The sequence below is a fragment of the Hypanus sabinus genome, unplaced genomic scaffold (genome assembly GCF_030144855.1).
Source record: "Hypanus sabinus isolate sHypSab1 unplaced genomic scaffold, sHypSab1.hap1 scaffold_2183, whole genome shotgun sequence".
NCBI classification, from domain to species: Eukaryota; Metazoa; Chordata; class Chondrichthyes; order Myliobatiformes; family Dasyatidae; genus Hypanus; species Hypanus sabinus.
This window is the reverse complement of record NW_026780291.1, coordinates 3,364-20,442: the sequence shown is the minus strand read 5'-3', so window position 1 is coordinate 20,442 and position 17,079 is coordinate 3,364. Positions and strand designations below refer to the sequence as shown.

The 17,079-nt window shown below is 58.0% G+C and overlaps 1 protein-coding gene across 1 annotated transcript; it reads left to right on the top strand.

The window, feature by feature from the left end:
* Positions 1–205: 205 nt before the first annotated feature.
* On the top strand, positions 206–10,477 carry LOC132387753 (protein unc-93 homolog B1-like; the record flags this gene model as incomplete). Its single annotated transcript, XM_059960116.1, has 3 exons — positions 206–494; positions 5,217–5,370; positions 10,285–10,477. Coding segments are annotated over exons 1-3 (471 nt in total), but the record flags the coding sequence as incomplete, so codon positions are not given.
* Positions 10,478–17,079: the final 6,602 nt, after the last annotated feature.

Below are 17,079 nucleotides of genomic sequence, written 5' to 3'. Positions count from 1 at the left end.
AAACATCCTCTCCACATCCACTCTATCGAGCTCTTTCACCATTAGATAGGTTTTAATGCCGTTGCCCCTCACTGTTCTGAAATTCCGGAGAGTACACAGGTCCAAAACCATCAAACGTTCTTCATATGTCAGGACTTTCAATCCCGGAATCAATTCCGTGAAGCTCCTTGGAACCCTCTCCAGTTTCAGCAAAACCTTTACCTTCTCTACTCATCGTCCTTCCCCCCACAACCCCCTCACCTGTCTCCTGCCAGCTTGCACGCTCTCCCCTTGTCCTTCCATTCCCGGCCTGGAGCGTTCTCCCTCCACAGACGCTGGGCGGACCTCGTCTCTGACCCTCTGTTCCCCGTCCCAGCAGATCGATGACTTTATGGGTCAGGATTACAACGAGGAGGAGGAGGAGCACAAGTACTTTCGCCGCAAGCGTTTGTTCGTCATCAAGAACCTGGTGTGTGCCAGTGTGGGCACCATGCTGATCTACGCCGTCTACCTGGGTAGGTGCCCTGGGCCGGGGTGTGTGCCAGTGTGGGCTCCATGCTGATCTACGCCGTCTACCTGGGTAGGTGCCCTGGGCCGGGGTGTGTGCCAGTGTGGGCACCATGCTGATCTACGCCGTCTACCTGGGTAGGTGCCCTGGGCCGGGGTGTGTGCCAGTGTGGGCTCCATGCTGATCTACGCCGTCTACCTGGGTAGGTGCCCTGGGCCGGGGTGTGTGCCAGTGCGGGCACCATGCTGATCTACGCCGTCTACCTGGGTAGGTGCCCTGGGCCGGGGTGTGTGCCAGTGTGGGCTCCATGCTGATCTACGCCGTCTACCTGGGTAGGTGCCCTGGGCCGGGGTGTGTGCCAGTGCGGGCACCATGCTGATCTACGCCGTCTACCTGGGTAGGTGCCCTGGGCCGGGGTGTGTGCCAGTGTGGGCACCATGCTGATCTACGCCGTCTACCTGGGTAGGTGCCCTGGGCCGGGGTGTGTGCCAGTGTGGGCTCCATGCTGATCTACGCCGTCTACCTGGGTAGGTGCCCTGGGCCGGGGTGTGTGCCAGTGTGGGCTCCATGCTGATCTACGCCGTCTACCTGGGTAGGTGCCCTGGGCCGGGGTGTGTGCCAGTGTGGGCTCCATGCTGATCTACGCCGTCTACCTGGGTAGGTGCCCTGGGCCGGGGTGTGTGCCAGTGTGGGCTCCATGCTGATCTACGCCGTCTACCTGGGTAGGTGCCCTGGGCCGGGGTGTGTGCCAGTGTGGGCTCCATGCTGATCTACGCCGTCTACCTGGGTAGGTGCCCTGGGCCGGGGTGTGTGCCAGTGTGGGCTCCATGCTGATCTACGCCGTCTACCTGGGTAGGTGCCCTGGGCCGGGGTGTGTGCCAGTGTGGGCTCCATGTTGATCTACGCCGTCTACCTGGGTAGGTGCCCTGGGCCGGGGTGTGTGCCAGTGTGGGCTCCATGTTGATCTACGCCGTCTACCTGGGTAGGTGCCCTGGGCCGGGGTGTGTGCCAGTGTGGGTACCATGCTGATCTACGCCGTCTACCTGGGTAGGTGCCCTGGGCCGGGGTGTGTGCCAGTGTGGGCTCCATGTTGATCTAAGCCGTCTACCTGGGTAGGTGCCCTGGGCCGGGGTGTGTGCCAGTGTGGGCTCCTTGCTGATCTACGCCGTCTACCTGGGTAGGTGCCCTGGGCCGGGGTGTGTGCCAGTGTGGGCTCCATGTTGATCTACGCCGTCTACCTGGGTAGGTGCCCTGGGCCGGGGTGTGTGCCAGTGTGGGTACCATGCTGATCTACGCCGTCTACCTGGGTAGGTGCCCTGGGCCGGGGTGTGTGCCAGTGTGGGCTCCATGTTGATCTAAGCCGTCTACCTGGGTAGGTGCCCTGGGCCGGGGTGTGTGCCAGTGTGGGCTCCATGCTGATCTACGCCGTCTACCTGGGTAGGTGCCCTGGGCCGGGGTGTGTGCCAGTGTGGGCTCCATGTTGATCTAAGCCGTCTACCTGGGTAGGTGCCCTGGGCTGGGGTGTGTGCCAGTGTGGGCTCCATGCTGATCTACACCGTCTACCTGGGTAGGTACCCTGGGCCGGGGTGTGTGCCAGTGTGGGCTCCATGTTGATCTACACCGTCTACCTGGGTAGGTGCCCTGGGCCGGGGTGTGTGCCAGTGTGGGCTCTATGCTGATCTACGCCGTCTACCTGGGTAGGTGCCCTGGGCCGGGGTGTGTACCAGTGTGGGCTCCATGCTGATCTACGCCGTCTACCTGGGTAGGTGCCCTGGGCCGGGGTGTGTGCCAGTGTGGGCTCCATGTTGATCTACGCCGTCTACCTGGGTAGGTGCCCTGGGCCGGGGTGTGAACCAGTGTGGGCTCCATGTTGATCTACGCCGTCTACCTGGGTAGGTGCCCTGGGCCGGGGTGTGTGCCAGTGTGGGCTCCATGTTGATCTACGCCGTCTACCTGGGTAGATGCCCTGGGCCGGGGTGTGTGCCAGTGTGGGCTCCATGCTGATCTACGCCGTCTACCTGGGTAGGTGCCCTGGGCCGGGGTGTGTGCCAGTGTGGGCTCCATGTTGATCTACGCCGTCTACCTGGGTAGGTGCCCTGGGCCGGGGTGTGTGCCAGTGTGGGCTCCATGCTGATCTACGCCGTCTACCTGGGTAGATGCCCTGGGCCGGGGTGTGTGCCAGTGTGGGCTCCATGCTGATCTACGCCGTCTACCTGGGTAGGTGCCCTGGGCCGGGGTGTGTGCCAGTGTGGGCTCCTTGCTGATCTACGCCGTCTACCTGGGTAGGTGCCCTGGGCCGGGGTGTGTGCCAGTGTGGGCTCCATGTTGATCTACGCCGTCTACCTGGGTAGGTGCCCTGGGCCGGGGTGTGTGCCAGTGTGGGCTCCATGTTGATCTACGCTGTCTACCTGGGTAGGTGCCCTGGGCCGGGGTGTGTGCCAGTGTGGGTACCATGCTGATCTACGCCGTCTACCTGGGTAGGTGCCCTGGGCCGGGGTGTGTGCCAGTGTGGGCTCCATGTTGATCTACGCCGTCTACCTGGGTAGGTGCCCTGGGCCGGGGTGTGTGCCAGTGCGGGCTCCATGCTGATCTACGCCGTCTACCTGGGTAGGTGCCCTGGGCCGGGGTGTGTGCCAGTGTGGGCTCCATGCTGATCTACGCCGTCTACCTGGGTAGGTGCCCTGGGCCGGGGTGTGTGCCAGTGTGGGCTCCATGTTGATCTAAGCCGTCTACCTGGGTAGGTGCCCTGGGCCGGGGTGTGTGCCAGTGTGGGCTCCATGCTGATCTACGCCGTCTACCTGGGTAGGTGCCCTGGGCCGGGGTGTGTGCCAGTGTGGGCTCCATGTTGATCTACACCGTCTACCTGGGTAGGTGCCCTGGGCCGGGGTGTGTGCCAGTGTGGGCTCCATGTTGATCTACACCGTCTACCTGGGTAGGTACCCTGGGCCAGGGTGTGTGCCAGTGTGGGCTCCATGTTGATCTACGCCATCTACCTGGGTAGGTACCCTGGGCCGGGGTGTGTACCAGTGTGGGCTCCATGTTGATCTACGCTGTCTACCTGGGTAGATGCCCTGGGCCGGGGTGTGTGCCAGTGTGGGCTCCATGTTGATCTACGCCGTCTACCTGGGTAGGTGCCCTGGGCCGGGGTGTGTGCCAGTGTGGGCTCCATGCTGATCTACGCCGTCTATCTGGGTAGGTGCCCTGGGCCGGGGTGTGTGCCAGTGTGGGCTCCTTGCTGATCTACGCCGTCTACCTGGGTAGTTGCCCTGGGCCGGGGTGTGTGCCAGTGTGGGCTCCATGTTGATCTACGCCGTCTACCTGGGTAGGTGCCCTGGGCCGGGGTGTGTGCCAGTGTGGGCTCCATGTTGATCTACGCCGTCTACCTGGGTAGGTGCCCTGGGCCGGGGTGTGTGCCAGTGTGGGCTCCATGTTGATCTACGCCGTCTACCTGGGTAGGTGCCCTGGGCCGGGGTGTGTGCCAGTGTGGGTACCATGCTGATCTACGCCGTCTACCTGGGTAGGTGCCCTGGGCCGGGGTGTGTGCCAGTGTGGGCTCCATGTTGATCTACGCCGTCTACCTGGGTAGGTGCCCTGGGCCGGGGTGTGTGCCAGTGCGGGCTCCATGCTGATCTACGCCGTCTACCTGGGTAGGTGCCCTGGGCCGGGGTGTGTGCCAGTGTGGGCTCCATGCTGATCTACGCCGTCTACCTGGGTAGGTGCCCTGGGCCAGGGTGTGTGCCAGTGTGGGCTCCATGCTGATCTACGCCGTCTACCTGGGTAGGTGCCCTGGGCCGGGGTGTGTGCCAGTGTGGGCTCCATGTTGATCTACGCCATCTACCTGGGTAGGTACCCTGGGCCGGGGTGTGTACCAGTGTGGGCTCCATGTTGATCTACGCTGTCTACCTGGGTAGATGCCCTGGGCCGGGGTGTGTGCCAGTGTGGGCTCCATGTTGATCTACGCCGTCTACCTGGGTAGGTGCCCTGGGCCGGGGTGTGTGCCAGTGTGGGCTCCATGCTGATCTACGCCGTCTACCTGGGTAGGTGCCCTGGGCCGGAGTGTGTGCCAGTGTGGGTACCATGCTGATCTACGCCGTCTACCTGGGTAGGTGCCCTGGGCCGGGGTGTGTACCAGTGTGGGCTCGATGTTGATCTACACCGTCTACCTGGGTAGGTGCCCTGGGCCGGGGTGTGTGCCAGTGTGGGCTCCATGTTGATCTATGCCATCTACCTGGGTAGGTACCCTGGGCCGGGGTGTGTGCCAGTGTGGGTACCTTGTTGATCTATGCCATCTACCTGGGTAGGTGCCCTGGGCTGGGGTGTGTGCCAGTGTGGGCTCCATGTTGATCTACGCCGTCTACCTGGGTAGGTGCCCTGGGCCGGGGTGTGTGCCAGTGTGGGCTCCATGTTGATCTACACCGTCTACCTGGGTAGGTACCCTGGGCCGGGGTGTGTGCCAGTGTGGGCTCCATGTTGATCTACACCGTCTACCTGGGTAGGTACCCTGGGCCGGGGTGTGTGCCAGTGTGGGCTCTATGCTGATCTACGCCGTCTACCTGGGTAGGTACCCTGGGCCGGGGTGTGTGCCACTGTGGGTACCTTGCTGATCTATGCCATCTACCTGGGTAGATCCCTTGTCTGGGCCCTGGGGTCACTGTAAACACAGTCTCGAGGTAAACTCTCCCTGTACGCCCCGTGTCCCATACCGCATGTTGTGTGTCCTCCCGCCCAGGGCTCCTGCAGGTACAGTTGATCCTGCACTATGACGAGACGTACCGGGAGGTCAAGTACGGCAACCTGGGTCTGCAGGACATCGACAGGAAGATGCTGATGGGGATCAATGTCACCCCCATCGTGGCGCTGCTCTACACCCCTGTCCTCATCAGGTAGGTGGGCTGGCCCTCCCGGTGATAGCTGGGCAAGGGTGTGCAGGCGGATGGGGATGGTTGGGCGGTTCAGGCTTAGCTTTGGGATGGCGAGCGTTGGGGAAAGGTTCACGAGGTGGGGTCGGGCTGGGATCGGCTAGCACTGGGTTGGGGTTCATTTGGGATATGTTTCTATGGTTGGATTTTGGGTTGGCTGGCGATTTGGGAGAGATGTTGGGTTAGGCCATGTTGTTTTGGGATGGAGGTGGGTGGGGCGGATTTCCACTGGAATATATTTGTAAGGGTGGGGTTGGGTTGGGTTTCGGTTGGGTTGGGTTGAGGGGTTTGGGTGGGGATGTTGGGTTAGGCCATGTTAGATTGGGATGGGGGTGGGTGGGGCGGATTTCCACTGGAATATATTTGTATGGCTGGGGTTGGGGTTGGGGTGAGGATGGGATGTTGGGTTGGGATGCGGAGGGTGGGGTTGGCTGGGGTAAGGGCGGATTTCCACTGGAATATATTTGTATGGGTGGGGTTGGGTTGGGGTGAGGATGGGTTTGGGTGGGGATGTTGGGTTAGGCCATGTTAGATTGGGATGGGGGTGGGTGGGGCGGAGTTCCATTGGAATATATTTGTATGGGTGGGGTTGGGTTGGGGTGGGGATGGGATGTGGAGGAGTGGGGAATGGGTCTTTGGGTAGGGTTAAGTTAGGATGGATAGTGTTGGGTTGGGCTATTTTGTGTGTGGAGGGTTGGGTTGGGTGTGATGGAGAAGAGCATATTGGGTGGGGTGTTGAGTCGGGTGGGGTTCAGTTGGGATATAATGTTTTTCTATGGGTGGGGAGGATGGGTAAGGGATTTTTGGGTGGGGTAAGGCTGGGACTATAAGAGATAGGAACAGAATTAAGCCATTCAGCTCATCGAATCTGTTCTGCCATTTCATCATGGCTGATCCATTTCCCTCTCAACCCCATTTCCTGCCTTCTCCCCGTAAATTTGCACTCCCGGACTAACCAGGTATTTGTCTACCTCTGCCGTAAACACGCCCAATGACCTGGCTTCACAGCCAACTGTGTGCAATGAATTGTAGAAATTCACCTCCCTCTGGCTGAAGAAATCAAGTCACTTCTATTGTCATTTTGACCATAACTGCTGGTACAGTACACAGTAAAAACGAGACAACGTTTTTCAGAACCATGACCCAGTACAAAAACTAGACTGAACCACATAAAAAAAAACAACACAGAGAAAAAAAAAACACACAACAGCTACGCTAGAACACAGACCTACCCAGGAGTGCATAAAGTGCACAAAACAGCGCAGGCCCTACAATAAATAATAAACAAGACCACCTCTGGGGGAAGAAATTCCTCTTTATCTGCATTCTATTCTGAGGCTGTGCCCTCTGTAACCCTCGGGCTCTGCCTGCGGCCTAAGTGTAGACAAGACGATCTCTGGCCCTGCCAGACGGGTGAGATTGAGATGCGGGTCCACATCCCGAAACCCATATAACCACATAACAATTACAGCACGGAAACAGGCTGCTCACTCCCTCCACTTCTGATCCCTCAGTGAGGATCGGTACATGGTCCCTCGACTTACCCAGCCTCCATCGTATCTGCCTTCAGAGAAAACCCTTCAATAATCTCTCCCCCCGAGTTCCACATAACAATTACAGCACAGAAACAGGCTGCCTGTTGGGGGGAGAGAGGAGGTTTTCACGGTGGACCGACTCAAACCAGCCCATGCGGACTTGGCGCAGCCGGTCGAGGTTCAGGCACCGCGGCGTAGAGGCAGACCTGAATACACCCCCCCAATGTCCACAGTCAGGATCAGCCTCTGTGATCTCATATACCTCTTCCCTCACCTTCCGCTGCTCGAGAGAAAACCCTTCAATAATCTTTCCCCCTGACTTCCACATAACAATTACAGCACGGAAACAGGCTGCTCATTCCCTCCACTTCTGATCCCTCGGTGAGGATTGGTACGTGTTCCCTCGTCTTACCCAGCCTCCATCGAATCTTCCTTCAGAGAAAACCCTTCAATAATCTCTCCCCCTGAGTTCCACATAACAATTACAGCACGGAAACAGCCTTGTTACAGATCAGTACCATGAAATAACAGACAGTACACTGGGTACAATTAAACGATTTAGCTTCATAATTCTTCATTTGACGAAAGAGTTAGTGAAGAAAAACAGGAAGAAAAGGGCCCATTTTAATGAACCAGACTAACGTGCACAAGTTGGAACTCACGGTTCCTCCCTCACCGATCCTCCTTCCATCCCTCCACCCTCCGTCGGGCCTTTCCCCTGCTCCAGCGTCGTCTCCCTCCATCTCCCGCCGAACGAGAGACCCGGATCACCCTGGTGTCAGGCACACAACACGGAAACACCCTCCCCTGGTTGGACGGCTCCCGTTCAAAAACAAACGTTATCTCGAACCAGAACCCAAACACCGTTTCCACAAAAAACACCATTACGTCCACAGTGAAACCTTTCCCAGGGTGTTATACCTCTTGTCCCAGACTCCCCCACTACAGGAAACATCCTCTCCACATCCACTCTCTCTGTGTCCTCTGATCCCAGACTCCCCCACTACAGGAAACATCCTCTCCACATCCACTCTCTCTGTGTCCTCTGGTTCTAGACTCCCCCACTATGGGAAACATCCTCTCCACATCCACTCTATCTGTGTCCTCTGGTCCTAGACTCCCCCACTACAGGAAACATCCTCTCCACATCCACTCTCTCTGTGTCCTCTGATCCCAGACTCCCCCACTACAGGAAACATCCTCTCCACATCCACTCTATCTGTGTCCTCTGGTCCTAGACTCCCCCACTACAGGAAACATCCTCTCCAGATCCACTCTATCTGTGTCCTCTGGTCCTAGACTCCCCCACTACAGGAAACATCCTCTCCACATCCACTCTATCTGTGTCCTCTGGTCCTAGACTCCCCCACTACAGGAAACATCCTCTCCACATCCACTCTATCTCTGTCCTCTGGTCCTAGACTCCCCCACTATAGGAAACATCCTCTCCACATCCACTCTATCTCTGTCCTCTGGTCCTAGACTCCCCCACTACAGGAAACATCCTCTCCACATCCACTCTATCTGTGTCCTCTGGTCCTAGACTCCCCCACTATAGGAAACATCCTCTCCACATCCACTCTATCTGTATCCTCTGGTCCTAGACTCCCCCACTATAGGAGACATCCTCTCCACATCCACTCTATCTGTGTCCTCTGGTCCCAGACTCCCCCATTACAGGAAACATCTTCTCCACATCCACTCTATCTGTGTCCTCTGGTCCTAGACTCCCCCATTACAGGAAACATCCTCTCCACATCCACTCTATCTGTATCCTCTGGTCCTAGATTCCCCCACTACAGGAAACATCTTCTCCACACCCACTCTATCTGTGTCCTCTGGTCCTAGACTCCCCCACTACAGGAAACATCCTCTCCACATCCACTCTATCTGTGTCCTCTGATCCCAGACTCCCCCACTACAGGAAACATCCTCTCCACATCCACTCTATCTGTGTCCTCTGATCCCAGACTCCCCCACTACAGGAAACATCCTCTCCACATCCACTCTATCTGTGTCCTCTGGTCCTAGACTCCCCCACTACAGGAAACATCCTCTCCACATCCACTCTATCTGTGTACTCTGGTCCTAGACTCCCCCACTATAGGAAACATCCTCTCCACATCCACTCTATCTGTATCCTCTGGTCCTAGACTCCCCCACTATAGGAGACATCCTCTCCACATCCACTCTATCTGTGTCCTCTGGTCCCAGACTCCCCCATTACAGGAAACATCCACTCCACATCCACTCTATCTGTGACCTCTGGTCCTAGACTCCCCCACTACAGGAAACATCTTCTCCACATCCACTCTATCTGTGTCCTCTGGTCCTAGACTCCCCCATTACAGGAAACATCCTCTCCACATCCACTCTATCTGTATCCTCTGGTCCTAGATTCCCCCACTACAGGAAACATCCTCTCCACATCCACGCTATCTGTGTCCTCTGGTCCTAGACTCCCCCACTACAGGAAACATCTTCTCCACACCCACTCTATCTGTGTCCTCTGGTCCTAGATTCCCCCACTACAGGAAACATCCTCTCCACATCCACTCTATCTGTGTCCTCTGGTCCTAGACTCCCCCACTATAGGAAACATCCTCTCCACATCCACTCTATCTGTGTCCTCTGGTCCTAGACTCCCCCACTACAGGAAACATCTTCTCCACACCCACTCTATCTGTGTCCTCTGGTCCTAGACTCCCCCACGATAGGAAACATCCTCTCCACATCCACTCTATCTGTGTCCTCTGGTCCTAGATTCCCCCACTACAGGAAACATCCTCTCCACATCCACTCTATCTGTGTCCTCTGGTCCGAGACTCACCCGCTATAGGAAACATCCAGCAAGTACCCCAGTGCTTTCTCCTAAGTAATAGCAAATACCCCAGCACCTTCTGCCCCCCCCCCCCCCAGGTTCGAACTTCTACCACACTGCTTGTGTCGACAGATGATACAAAACACTATTGAGTTAATCGGCCGTTTGCCTGTCGCCCATTTTGGGATGGACAGTGTTGGGTTGGGACATATTTCCGTGGGAGAGGGGAGAGGATGTGGTGGATGTGGGAGAATTGGAATGATATCCTCTCCAGCAGCCCCACCCTGACACTCACCCATCTGAGAGGATGTGGTGGAGATGTTGGGGTGGTCAGTGTTGAATTCGGGTGCAGGAGGAGTCATTGAATGGGGTAAAGTTGGGATGGACAGAGCTGTGCTGAGGGTGGTTTGTATTGGAATGAGATTTGGACCAGGGAGGGTTGGGCTGGCTGGGAGTAGATTGGAAGATTAGTGGGAGAATTGGAATGATATCCTCTCCCACCCTGACACTCACCCTCCCCAGGTTCCTGGGCACAAAGTGGATGATATTCCTGGCCATGGGGATTTACTCTCTCTTCGTATCCACCAACTACTGGGAGCGTTACTACACCCTGGTCCCGTCCGCTGTTGCCATTGGAGCTGCGATTGTCCCACTCTGGGCAGCCATGGGGAACTACGTCACCAGGTCCATCTTCACTGATTCCCGGGAGTGTGTGGTGGGACGGTGTGGAGGGAGATTCACTCTGTGTCTGACCTCGGGTGTTTGTGATGGGACGGTGTGGAGGGAGATTCACTCTGTGTCTGACCCTGGGAGTGAGTGATGGGACGGTGTGGAGGGAGATTCACTCTGTGTCTGACCCCGGGAGTGTGTGATGGGACGGTGTGGAGGGAGATTCACTCTGTGTCTGACCCCGGGAGTGTGTGATGGGACGGTGTGGAGGGAGATTCACTCTGTGTCTGACACCGGGAGTGTGTGATGGGACGGTGTGGAGGGAGATTCACTCTGTGTCTGACCCCGGGAGTGTGTGGTGGGACGGTGTGGGGGGAGATTCACTCTGTGTCTGACCCCGGGAGTGTGTGATGGGACGGTGTGGAGGGAGATTCAGTCTGTCTCTGACCCTGGGAGTGAGTGATGGGACGGTGTGGAGGGAGATTCACTCTGTCTCTGACCCCGGGAGTGTGTGATGGGACGGTGCGGAGGGAGATTCACTCTGTGTCTGACCCCGGGAGTGTGTGATGGGACGGTGTGGAGGGAGATTCACTCTGTGTCTGACCCCGGGAGTGTGTGATGGGACGGTGAGGAGGGAGATTCACTCTGTGTCTGACCCCGGGAGTGTGTGATGGGACGGTGTGGAGGGAGATTCACTCTGTGTCTGACCCCGGGAGTGTGCGATGGGACGGTGTGGAGGGTGATTCACTCTGTGTCTGACCCCGGGAGTGTGTGAAGGGACGGTGTGGAGGGAGATTCACTCTGTGTCTGACCCCGGGAGTGTGTGATGGGACGGTGAGGAGGGAGATTCGCTCTGTGTCTGACCCTGGGAGTGGGTGGAGGGACGGTGCGTAGGGAGATTCACTCTGTGTCTGACCCCGGGAGTGTGTGATGGGACGGTGAGGAGGGAGATTCACTCTGTGTCTGACCCCGGGAGTGTGTGATGGGACGGTGTGGAGGGAGATTCACTCTGTGTCTGACCCCGGGAGTGTGTGATGGGACGGTGTGGAGGGAGATTCACTCTGTGTCTGACCCCGGGCGTGTCTGATGGAACGGTGTGGAGGGAGATTCACTCTGTCTCTGACCCCGGGAGTGTGTGAGGGGACGGTGTTGAGGGAGATTCACTCTGTGTCTGACCCCGGGAGTGTGTGAGGGGACGGTGAGGAGGGAGATTCACTCTGTGTCTGACCCCGGGAGTGTGTGATGGGACAGTGTGGAGGGAGATTCACTCTGTGTCTGACCCCGGGAGTGTGTGATGGGACGGTGAGGAGGGAGATTCACTCTGTGTCTGACCGTGGGTGTTTGTGATGGGACGGTGTGGAGGGAGATTCATTCTGTGTCTGACCCCGGGAGTGTGTGATGGGACGGTGTGGAGGGAGATTCACTCTGTGTCTGACCCCGGGAGTGTGTGATGGGACGGTGTGGAGAGAGATTCACTCTGTATTTGACCCCGGGAGTGTGTGATGGGATGGTGAGGAGGGAGATTCACTCTGTGTCTGACCCCGGGAGTGTGTGATGGGACGGTGTGGAGGGAGATTCACTCTGTGTCTGACCCCGGGAGTCTGTGATAGGACGGTGTGGAGGGAGATTCACTCTGTGTCTGACCCCGGGAGTGTGTGATGGGACGGTGTGGAGGGAGATTCACTCTGTGTCTGACCCCGGGAGTGTGTGAAGGGACGGTGTGGAGGGAGATTCACTCTGTGTCTGACCCCGGGAGTGTGTGATGGGACGGTGTGGAGGGAGATTCACTCTGTGTCTGACCCCGGGAGTGTGTGAGGGGACGGTGAGGAGGGAGATTCACTCTGTGTCTGACCCCGGGAGTGTGTGATGGGACAGTGTGGAGGGAGATTCACTCTGTGTCTGACCCCGGGAGTGTGTGATGGGACGGTGAGGAGGGAGATTCACTCTGTGTCTGTCCCCGGGAGTGTGTGATTGGACGGTGTGGAGGGAGATCCACTCTGTGTCTGACCCCGAGAGTGTGTGATGGGACGGTGTGGAGGGAGATTCACTCTGTGTCTGACCCCGGGAGTGTGTGATGGGACGCTGTGGAGGGAGATTCACTCTGTGTCTGACCCCGGGTGTGTGTGATGGGAAGGTTTGGAGGGAGATTCACTCTGTGTCTGACCCCGGGAGTGTGTGATGGGACGGTGTGGAGGGAGATTCACTCTGTGTCTGACCCCGGGAGTGTGTGATGGGACGGTGTGGAGGGAGATTCACTCTGTGTCTGACCCCGGGAGTGTGTGATGGGACGGTGTGGAGAGAGATTCACTCTGTATTTGACCCCGGGAGTGTGTGATGGGATGGTGAGGAGGGAGATTCACTCTGTGTCTGACCCCGGGAGTGTGTGATGGGACGGTGTGGAGGGAGATTCACTCTGTGTCTGACCCCGGGAGTCTGTGATAGGACGGTGTGGAGGGAGATTCACTCTGTGTCTGACCCCGGGAGTGTGTGATGGGACGGTGTGGAGGGAGATACACTCTGTGTCTGACCCCGGGAGTGTGTGATGGGACGGTGTGGAGGGAGATTCACTCTGTGTCTGACCCCGGGAGTGTGTGATGGGACGGTGTGGAGGGAGATTCACTCTGTGTCTGACCCCGGGAGTCTGTGATAGGACGGTGTGGAGGGAGATTCACTCTGTGTCTGACCCCGGGAGTGTGTGATGGGACGGTGTGGAGGGAGATTCACTCTGTGTCTGACCCCGGGAGTGTGTGATGGGACGCTGTGGAGGGAGATTCACTCTGTGTCTGACCCCGGGTGTGTGTGATGGGAAGGTTTGGAGGGAGATTCACTCTGTGTCTGACCCCGGGAGTGTGTGATGGGACGGTGTGGAGGGAGATTCACTCTGTGTCTGACCCCGGGAGTGTGTGATGGGACGGTGTGGAGGGAGATTCACTCTGTGTCTGACCCCGGGAGTGTGTGATGGGACGGTGTGGAGAGAGATTCACTCTGTATTTGACCCCGGGAGTGTGTGATGGGATGGTGAGGAGGGAGATTCACTCTGTGTCTGACCCCGGGAGTGTGTGATGGGACGGTGTGGAGGGAGATTCACTCTGTGTCTGACCCCGGGAGTCTGTGATAGGACGGTCTGGAGGGAGATTCACTCTGTGTCTGACCCCGGGAGTGTGTGATGGGACGGTGTGGAGGGAGATTCACTCTGTGTCTGACCCCGGGAGTGTGTGAAGGGACGGTGTGGAGGGAGATTCACTCTGTGTCTGACCCCGGGAGTGTGTGATGGGACGGTGTGGAGGGAGATTCACTCTGTGTCTGACCCCGGGAGTGTGTGATGGGACGGTGTGGAGGGAGATACACTCTGTGTCTGACCCCGGGAGTGTGTGATGGGACGGTGTGGAGGGAGATTCACTTTGTGTCTGACCCCGGGAGTGTGTGATGGGACGGTGTGGAGGGAGATTCACTCTGTGTCTGACCGTGGGTGTTTGTGATGGGACGGTGTGGAGGGAGATTCATTCTGTGTCTGACCCCGGGAGTGTGTGATGGGACGGTGTGGAGGGAGATTCACTCTGTGTCTGACCCCGGGAGTGTGTGATGGGACGGTGTGGAGAGAGATTCACTCTGTATTTGACCCCGGGAGTGTGTGATGGGATGGTGAGGAGGGAGATTCACTCTGTGTCTGACCCCGGGAGTGTGTGATGGGACGGTGTGGAGGGAGATTCACTCTGTGTCTGACCCCGGGAGTCTGTGATAGGACGGTGTGGAGGGAGATTCACTCTGTGTCTGACCCCGGGAGTGTGTGATGGGACGGTGTGGAGGGAGATACACTCTGTGTCTGACCCCGGGAGTGTGTGATGGGACGGTGTGGAGGGAGATTCACTCTGTGTCTGACCCCGGGAGTGTGTGATGGGACGGTGTGGAGGGAGATTCACTCTGTGTCTGACCCCGGGAGTCTGTGATAGGACGGTGTGGAGGGAGATTCACTCTGTGTCTGACCCCGGGAGTGTGTGATGGGACGGTGTGGAGGGAGATTCACTCTGTGTCTGACCCCGGGAGTGTGTGAAGGGACGGTGTGGAGGGAGATTCACTCTGTGTCTGACCCCGGGAGTGTGTGATGGGACGGTGTGGAGGGAGATTCACTCTGTGTCTGACCCCGGGAGTGTGTGATGGGACGGTGTGGAGGGAGATACACTCTGTGTCTGACCCCGGGAGTGTGTGATGGGACGGTGTGGAGGGAGATTCACTCTGTGTCTGACCCCGGGAGTGTGTGATGGGACGGTGTGGAGGGAGATTCACTCTGTGTCTGACCCCGGGAGTGTGTGATGGGACGGTGTGGAGGGAGATTCACTCTGTGTCTGACCCCGGGAGTGTGTGATGGGACGGTGTGGAGGGAGATTCACTCTGTGTCTGACCCCGGGAGTGTGTGATGGGACGGTGTGGAGGGAGATTCACTCTGTGTCTGACCCCGGGAGTGTGTGATGGGACGGTGTGGAGGGAGATACACTCTGTGTCTGACCCCGGGAGTGTGTGATGGGACGGTGTGGAGGGAGATTCACTCTGTGTCTGACCCCGGGAGTGTGTGATGGGACGGTGTGGAGGGAGATTCACTCTGTGTCTGACCCCGGGAGTGTGTGATGGGACGGTGTGGAGGGAGATTCACTCTGTGTCTGACCCCGGGAGTGTGTGATGGGACGGTGTGGAGAGAGATTCACTCTGTATTTGACCCCGGGAGTGTGTGATGGGATGGTGAGGAGGGAGATTCACTCTGTGTCTGACCCCGGGAGTGTGTGATGGGACGGTGTGGAGGGAGATTCACTCTGTGTCTGACCCCGGGAGTCTGTGATAGGACGGTGTGGAGGGAGATTCACTCTGTGTCTGACCCCGGGAGTGTGTGATGGGACGGTGTGGAGGGAGATTCACTCTGTGTCTGACCCCGGGAGTGTGTGAAGGGACGGTGTGGAGGGAGATTCACTCTGTGTCTGACCCCGGGAGTGTGTGATGGGACGGTGTGGAGGGAGATTCACTCTGTGTCTGACCCCGGGAGTGTGTGATGGGACGGTGTGGAGGGAGATACACTCTGTGTCTGACCCCGGGAGTGTGTGATGGGACGGTGTGGAGGGAGATTCACTTTGTGTCTGACCCCGGGAGTGTGTGATGGGACGGTGTGGAGGGAGATTCACTCTGTGTCTGACCGTGGGTGTTTGTGATGGGACGGTGTGGAGGGAGATTCATTCTGTGTCTGACCCCGGGAGTGTGTGACGGGACGGTGTGGAGGGAGATTCACTCTGTGTCTGACCCCGGGAGTGTGTGATGGGACGGTGTGGAGGGAGATTCACTCTGTGTCTGACCCCGGGAGTGTGTGATGGGACGGTGTGGAGGGAGATTCACTCTGTGTCTGACCGTGGGTGTTTGTGATGGGACGGTGAGGAGGGAGATTCACTCTGTGTCTGTCCCCGGGAGTGTGTGATTGGACGGTGTGGAGGGAGATCCACTCTGTGTCTGACCCCGAGAGTGTGTGATGGGACGGTGTGGAGGGAGATTCACTCTGTGTCTGACCCCGGGAGTGTGTGATGGGACGCTGTGGAGGGAGATTCACTCTGTGTCTGACCCCGGGTGTGTGTGATGGGAAGGTTTGGAGGGAGATTCACTCTGTGTCTGACCCCGGGAGTGTGTGATGGGACGGTGTGGAGGGAGATTCACTCTGTGTCTGACCCCGGGCGTGTCTGATGGAACGGTGTGGAGGGAGATTCACTCTGTCTCTGACCCCGGGAGTGTGTGAGGGGACGGTGTTGAGGGAGATTCACTCTGTGTCTGACCCCGGGAGTGTGTGAGGGGACGGTGAGGAGGGAGATTCACTCTGTGTCTGACCCCGGGAGTGTGTGATGGGACAGTGTGGAGGGAGATTCACTCTGTGTCTGACCCCGGGAGTGTGTGATGGGACGGTGAGGAGGGAGATTCACTCTGTGTCTGTCCCCGGGAGTGTGTGATTGGACGGTGTGGAGGGAGATCCACTCTGTGTCTGACCCCGAGAGTGTGTGATGGGACGGTGTGGAGGGAGATTCACTCTGTGTCTGACCCCGGGAGTGTGTGATGGGACGCTGTGGAGGGAGATTCACTCTGTGTCTGACCCCGGGTGTGTGTGATGGGAAGGTTTGGAGGGAGATTCACTCTGTGTCTGACCCCGGGAGTGTGTGATGGGACGGTGTGGAGGGAGATTCACTCTGTGTCTGACCCCGGGAGTGTGTGATGGGACGGTGTGGAGGGAGATTCACTCTGTGTCTGACCCCGGGAGTGTGTGATGGGACGGTGTGGAGAGAGATTCACTCTGTATTTGACCCCGGGAGTGTGTGATGGGATGGTGAGGAGGGAGATTCACTCTGTGTCTGACCCCGGGAGTGTGTGATGGGACGGTGTGGAGGGAGATTCACTCTGTGTCTGACCCCGGGAGTCTGTGATAGGACGGTGTGGAGGGAGATTCACTCTGTGTCTGACCCCGGGAGTGTGTGATGGGACGGTGTGGAGGGAGATTCACTCTGTGTCTGACCCCGGGAGTGTGTGAAGGGACGGTGTGGAGGGAGATTCACTCTGTGTCTGACCCCGGGAGTGTGTGATGGGACGGTGTGGAGGGAGATTCACTCTGTGTCTGACCCCGGGAGTGTG